The sequence below is a fragment of the Echinops telfairi genome, unplaced genomic scaffold, assembly GCF_000313985.2.
Source record: "Echinops telfairi isolate 266 unplaced genomic scaffold, ASM31398v2 ScPeMD7_7468;HRSCAF=8506_0, whole genome shotgun sequence".
NCBI lineage: Eukaryota > Metazoa > Chordata > Mammalia > Afrosoricida > Tenrecidae > Echinops > Echinops telfairi.
Genome location: NW_022111369.1, coordinates 11,026,544 through 11,033,321, shown reverse-complemented (window position 1 = coordinate 11,033,321; position 6,778 = coordinate 11,026,544). Strand labels below are relative to the sequence as shown.

General features: G+C 39.2%; 1 protein-coding gene across 1 annotated transcript in view; it reads left to right on the top strand.

The window, feature by feature from the left end:
- Positions 1-5,023, top strand: part of ARHGEF38 (Rho guanine nucleotide exchange factor 38) — a 194,991-nt gene extending 189,968 nt beyond the window's left edge. Inside the window, exon 14 of the mRNA XM_045284323.1 lies at positions 4,420-5,023. Coding sequence (XP_045140258.1) covers positions 4,420-4,605 — 186 coding nt within the window. The 3' untranslated portion in view covers positions 4,606-5,023. The remainder of the gene's footprint in view (positions 1-4,419) is intronic.
- The last annotated feature ends 1,755 nt before the right edge of the window (positions 5,024-6,778 follow it).

Sequence of the window (6,778 nt, the reverse complement as noted above, 5' to 3'; positions counted from 1 at the left end):
TTTGTATCTGTTCATCATGTTTATTTAATCTGTATGCGGAGCTCATAATCCAAGAAGCTGGACTAGATGACGAAGAATGTGGAATCAGGATTGGAGGAAGATGTGAAATACAGACGACGTAACCTTCCTTGCTGAAAATGAAGAGGACTGAAACATTTATTGATGAAGTTCAAAGGCAGTTGTCAGTGTGAATTATACCTCAATGTAAAGAAAACAGAAATTCTCATAACTGTACCAATAACATCGTAATAAATGAAGAAAAGATTAAAGTTGTCTTGGATTTCATTTTACTCGGGTCCACTGTCAATGTGGAAGTACCAGTCAAGAAATCAAAGGATGTATTACACTGGGTAAGTCTGTTGCAAAAGCAAAGATGTCCCTTTGGGAACTGAGGCACATCTTTCCAAAGCCATGCTGTTTTCAATGGCCTCATATGCATGCAAAAGGCTGGCTATGGGATAAGAAGACCAAGGGAAAACTGATGCGTTTGAATTATGGTACTGGTGTAGAGTATTGGATACAATACAGGGACTTTCAGAAAAATGAATAAATTCGTCTTGAAAAAAATATAGCCAGAATATTCCATAGAAGCAAAGGTGGGGAGATTCTGTCTCACTTACTTTGGGCATGTTATCAGAATGGACCAGTCTGTGGAGAAGAACATCATTCTTGGTCAAGGAGAGGGTCAGTGGAAAAGGCTCAGGCCTCAAAACATAACCTATCATTGTGTGGAAGTCTCAAAAGCCAGCACTGTTTGGCTCTGGTTTGCATACTGTGAGTTGGAACTCACTTGGAGACACCTAACAACAATGTCATGTGTATGTGTCAACTTCTGTGTGTTTTGGGGGTGGAGGTTGGGGTCCTGGATCTTCTTCCTCTAGGTAGTTTGTTTAGTTTCTTCACAGTATCTGGATCTTAGTAGATATTTCTAATATTTCATTAAGTAGATGATTAAATGTTTTAGACAATTGGTTAATTTTACACCATAGATATGTATTTTTATTATCAATATTAGGATACTGGGGAGAAGGGACATTAAAAATTTTTTTATTGGGGGCTCTTACAGCTCTTATCACAATCCATACATATATCCATTGTGTCAAACACATCTGTGCATATGTTATCATCCTTTTCAAAACATTTTCTTTCTGCTTGAGCTCCTGGCATCAGCTCATTTTTCCCCTTCCCTCTCCCACCCTTCTTCTCCCATGTCCCCCTGATAATTTATAAATTATTATTATTTTTAATGTCTTACACAGACCGCTGTCTCCCTTCACCCACTTTTCTGCTATCCATCCACCTGGGAGGGGGGCCATACATCAATCATTGTGATCGGTTCCCCCTTACTCCCCCAACCCCACTCTTACCCTTCCTAGTATCACTGCTCTCCTTATTGGTTCTGAAGGGTTTATCTGTTCTGGATTCCCTGTGTCTGTCGCGATCTCTTATCTGTACCAGTGTACATGTTCTGGTCCAGCCAGATTTGTAAGATAGAATTGGGGTCACGATAGTGGGGAGAGGAAGCAATAAAGAACTAGAGGAAGTTTGTATGTTTCGTTGGTGCTGTACTACACCCTGACTGGCTCATCCCTTCCTTGTGGCCCTTCTGATAGAGGGTGTCCAATTGACTACTGATGGGCTTTGGGGTCTCCTCTCTGCCCTCCCCCTCATTCCCATTGATATGATTTGTTTGTTGTTTGTTTTGTTTTGGGTCTTTGATCCCTCATGATCATCTGGTGTGCTTCTTCCATGTGGGCTTTGTTGCTTCTCAGCTAGATGGCCACTTGTTTATCTTTAAGCATTTAAGACTCCAGATGCTATATCTTTTGATAGCTGGGTACCATCAGTTTTCTTCACCACATTTGCTTATGCACCCACTTTGTCTTCAGCAATCATGTCAAGATGAATATCACAGAGTGCCATGTTAGTAGAACAAATTGTTCTTACATTGAGGGAGCTCTTGAATGGAGGCCCAATGTCCATCTGCTGCCATAATACCTTATAAATAAATGTGTGTGCATAGATCTATTTCCCTGTCATTATATTTAAATGTATTTACATATATACATCCCTGTATTTAAATCTCTATAAATGTCCATTGCCTCCCAGTTCTTTCCTCTATTTCCTTTTACTTTCATCCTGTGAGAAGGGACACTTTTTATACAATAATCACTTTATTGGAGGCTCATACAACTCATCACAATCCAATAAATCCAATGTGTCAAGCACATTAGTACATTTATGGCCCTCATCATTCTCAAAACATTTGCTTTCTACTTGAGCCCTTGGTATCAGTTCCTCGCTTTTCCCCTCATTCCTCTTCCCTCCTCCCTCATGAATCCTTGATAAGTTATAAATTATTATTGTTTTGTCATGTCTTACACTGTCCGACGTCTCCCTTCCCCCACTTTTCTGTTGTCTGTCCCCCAGGGAGGAGGTTATATGTAGATCCTTGTAATTGGTTTCCCCTTTCCACCCCACCCTTCCTCCACCCTCCCGGCAAAGGGTTCATATGTCCTGTATTCCCAGTTCCTATCTGTACCAATGTACATCCTCTGGTCTAGCCAGATTTGTAAGGTAGAATTGGGATCATGATAGTGGGGGGAGGAAGCATTTAGGAACTAGAGGAAAGTTGTATGTTTCACCATTGCTACACTGCATCCTGACTGGCTCTTCTGTAAGGGAATGTCCAGCTGCCTACAGGTGGGCTTTGGGTCCCCACTCTGCACTAACCCTCATTCACAATACTATGATTTTTTTTTTTTTGTCTTTGATGCCTGATACCTGATCTGAGAAGGGACACTTCTGAGCACAAAGAAAAATTATTTTGACTGAATTATGGTTTTATGTTTTCTTAGTTGCTAAAATAACTTGAAAATTAAAATGTAATACATTGTTGTTATAAACACTATGCAAATAAAGGAACAAAGAAGTAAAAATGAATATAACCTATATCTCCCCACTCATTTAACCTATTTAATACTAAGTTAATTTGATATAGACTAGAGTATATCCTGCTTTTCTTTCTTTCAGATGGTATTTTACCTTAAGCATTTGTACATGTTATAGTACCATTTTTAGAAATTGGAAATTACCATTTTTAGTGACTACAAATGTCTACAGTATGAGAGTCTATTTTCCTCCTAATGAATCCAGTGTTTACCCTTCCCTACTTTACAGCTAACAAATGGATATTGGAATAACAGACTCAAAAGAATTAATCTTATACAATATTTTTAACAGAAGCCACCAAATTACCTTCAAGTTTGGACAGTTTGTTGTTGTTAAGTGCTATCAAGTCAGTTCTGACTCATAGCGACCCTACATACAAAACCAGGCTTGTGCCATTTTCAGAAATGTTTTTGTTTGAGCCCATTGATGCAGCCACTGTGTGAATCCATCTTGTTGAGGGCCTGCCTCTTTTCTGCTGCCTCCCTACTTACCAAGCATGATGCCCTGCTTCAGGGACGGGTTTCTCCTAACAATGTGTTCCATGCATGTGAGACAAAGTCTCGCCATCCTTGCTTCTAAGGAGCATGCTGGCTGCACGCACTCTAGACAGGTGTGTTTGTTCTTTTGGCAGTCCATAGTACTTCTTTGCCAGCACCATCATTCAAATGCACCGATTCTTCTTCAGCCTCTCTTTTTCAATGTCCAGTTTTATACCATGGCTTGGGTCAGGCACACCTTAGTCTTCAAAGTAGCATCCTTGATTTTGAACACTTTAAAGAGGTCTTGTGTAGCAGATTTACCCAATGTGGTTTGTCCTTTGTTCTCTTCACTACTGCTTCTTCTGAGCATTGATTGTGCTTCCAAGCAAGAAAAAATCCATGACAACTTCAACCTTTTCTCCATTTACTATTGGACCAGTTTTTCAGACTATCTTTCTTTTTTTTTACATTGAGTTGTAGTCTATACTGAAGGTGGCAATCCTTGATCTTCCTCAGCAAGTGCTTCAAGCCCCCCTTGCTTTCAGCTGGCAAGGCTGTGTCATTTGCATATAACAACAGGTTGTTAATAAGCCTTCCTCCAGTCCTGATGCCACATTCTTCGTCATATAAGCCAGCTTCCCTGATAATTTGCTCAGCACACAGATTGAATAAGTATGATGAGAGGATACAACCCCAACACACACCTTTCTCGATTTTAAACCATGCAGTATTCCCTTGCTGTTTGCACAACTGACTCTTGATCCATGAACAGTTTAGCCTCCTCCAAACAAAATTTAAGCATGTTTATTTTATTCTGCTCCCTTCTGGGCCAGACTTTTGTAAAATAAATCCGACAGAAATTGTTGGGCAATGGGGTTTGGTTAAAAAACAAACAAATCATTAGCATTCCTTCTGAAAACATGGCAATCTTTATTATGCGTGTGTGAATTTTTAATTTGTTATTCCAATATCATGCTTCTTTGTCTAGATATTCTATGCTGTTCATGCCTTTCAAGCACGGAGTGACCATGAACTCAGCCTTCAGGAGTACCAAAGAGTCCATATCCTTAGATTTTGTGACCTTAGTGGCAATAAAGAGTGGTGGTTAGCTGAAGCTCAAGGGCAGAAAGGATATGTACCTGCTAACTACCTTGGGAAGATGACTTATGCTTAAGAAAATAAGCACTTGACTTTTATTTTATATCCAAGCTGTTGATTGACTACCTCATAAAGCTAACATTACAAAAAGTTGGCCCAGGAAGCAAGAAGCCTCCAAGTGACATGACTTGATTCTGTATACAGTTTTAAGAAGGATGGCTCTTCCTAACTAGATTATTCCTGGCTGTATTAAGAAGATTTGTTGAAGGAAACACCAGACAGATGCTGCAGCACAGCCCAAGCTCCAACTACCAACGACTTCAGAGTGAAAAACTTTTGAAAGACTAAATATGACCTTTTATCATCAAGACAGGATGAGTGTAAGGATAAGTGTTTTAAATTTACTGCTCAATTAGTTTTATTGTGTTACTTTTCTTCATATATGTTTTTTTCCCCTTTCTTATTGTGTTAGTCTGGATAAACTAGGGAAACAAATCCACAGAAATTCATATGTATAAGAGAATTTTATATAAAGAGTAAGTGTACATTAAGAAAGCATCCCAACCTAGTGTTGTCCAAGCCCATAAGTCAACATTACCCCATATGTCCAGACACCAACCTACAAAGTCCTCCTCCATCTCACAAAACACACACTATGATGCTGACTGCAGGAGGAAAGCCCTGTTAGTGAACGTGTAAGCATCTCAGCACTGGCAGGGTTCTCCACACGGCTGCTCCAGCACCCAGGGCTGCATCAGGGTAGGTCCATGTGGCTTCTCCTCAGGGATGTCTTGCAGGAAGTGAGCCTTGCCAGCTGAAGCAGGGAACTGGCTAAGGCAGCTGCACCCTGTTGAGACCTGAGAACTAGAAAGGTGAGGCTCATTGAGCCATTTATCTCAGCCCTTCAGTTAATCCCACATGTGTTTATCAGCCAGGTTGGCACAATAAACCTTAACTATCTCACTTGTGTAGATGCATATACATATAAACCACATCTGTATGGTACATGTATCTATATGATATGTTATATGAGTACACATGTTTATAAACTAGTGAGGATACTAAGTATACACCAGGATAGAAACTGACTAATTGACTAAGAGCTGACTACAAGTCATTGGTATAGCTGGGGCTCAATTTGGTAATCTGATTGCAGGATCCCTGCTTCTATCATACCATTGTACTAATCCTCTGGAAGTACATACATTTGCTATTTGCAAAGTGATTAATACTGTAAATAATAAACATTGAAGACGACTGCTCTCTTCCTGAACCCATATTAAGCATTTAGTTGTTTGTTATTTTTTCCCTCAAAATCCAGGGCCACTAGAACTTAAAATTTTCATAAATTAGTCTATTGAAAGTTAAGTGGATATGTTATTTTTGTTGTTTTCCTTAAACATTCTGGAAAGCACACGGGTTTCAAGAAGTTTGTGGGGGGAAAAATTCATCATCTTTCAATTACATTTTTCCACAAACTTCTTGAAGCTCCTTTGTACAAATGTTTAATAAGTAGTCTACATGATCACTGACAATACTTCAATGAGAAAATATTTTTTGATAGCTTAATCATTTGGATAATGAATGTGGAACATATGTTCTGTGCTCTTAGACAAGATGTAAATATTTTCAGTTGCTGATTTGTACTTAGACAAGACAAGCCCTGTGGAGATATTTGCTATGACAATAGGTCCTGGTACATTATGAGCTTTATTTGCTGCAAGAATTGTTCCCTAAGGTTACAGCCTTATTTTGTCAAGACGTTTTAATGGTCTAAAGGTGCTTTTGGGAACAGAAAAGATATTAAACTTTAGTAGTTTTCTTTAAAAGCCCAAATAAGATGAACTTTTATTGTCCATAGGAAATGTCCTAATATGATATTAAATTTTAAGATTTAACTGTTACCCTGAAAGACTTATTTGGTCCCTATGATGTATATTGTCTTCATATATTACTCAGGAATACAAATAACAAAATGAAGAGTACTTGCTGTTTTTCAGAGCAATGCTGACTACTCTGTATCTGACACGTACAACCACAGAAACTCAAGTAAGGCATTTACATGATAGAAAAAGTTTGAAATTATTCCTGCAATTCTTCATCTAAACATGGTTTCATAAGGCTCTATTGCTAAGTTAGGAGCCCTAGTGACACTGGGAAGTAAGCACTGGGCGACTACCCCCCAGGATGGCAGTTCAAGACCACCAAGGGCTCTGCAGGAGAAGCATGAGGCGATCAGGGAGCACAGT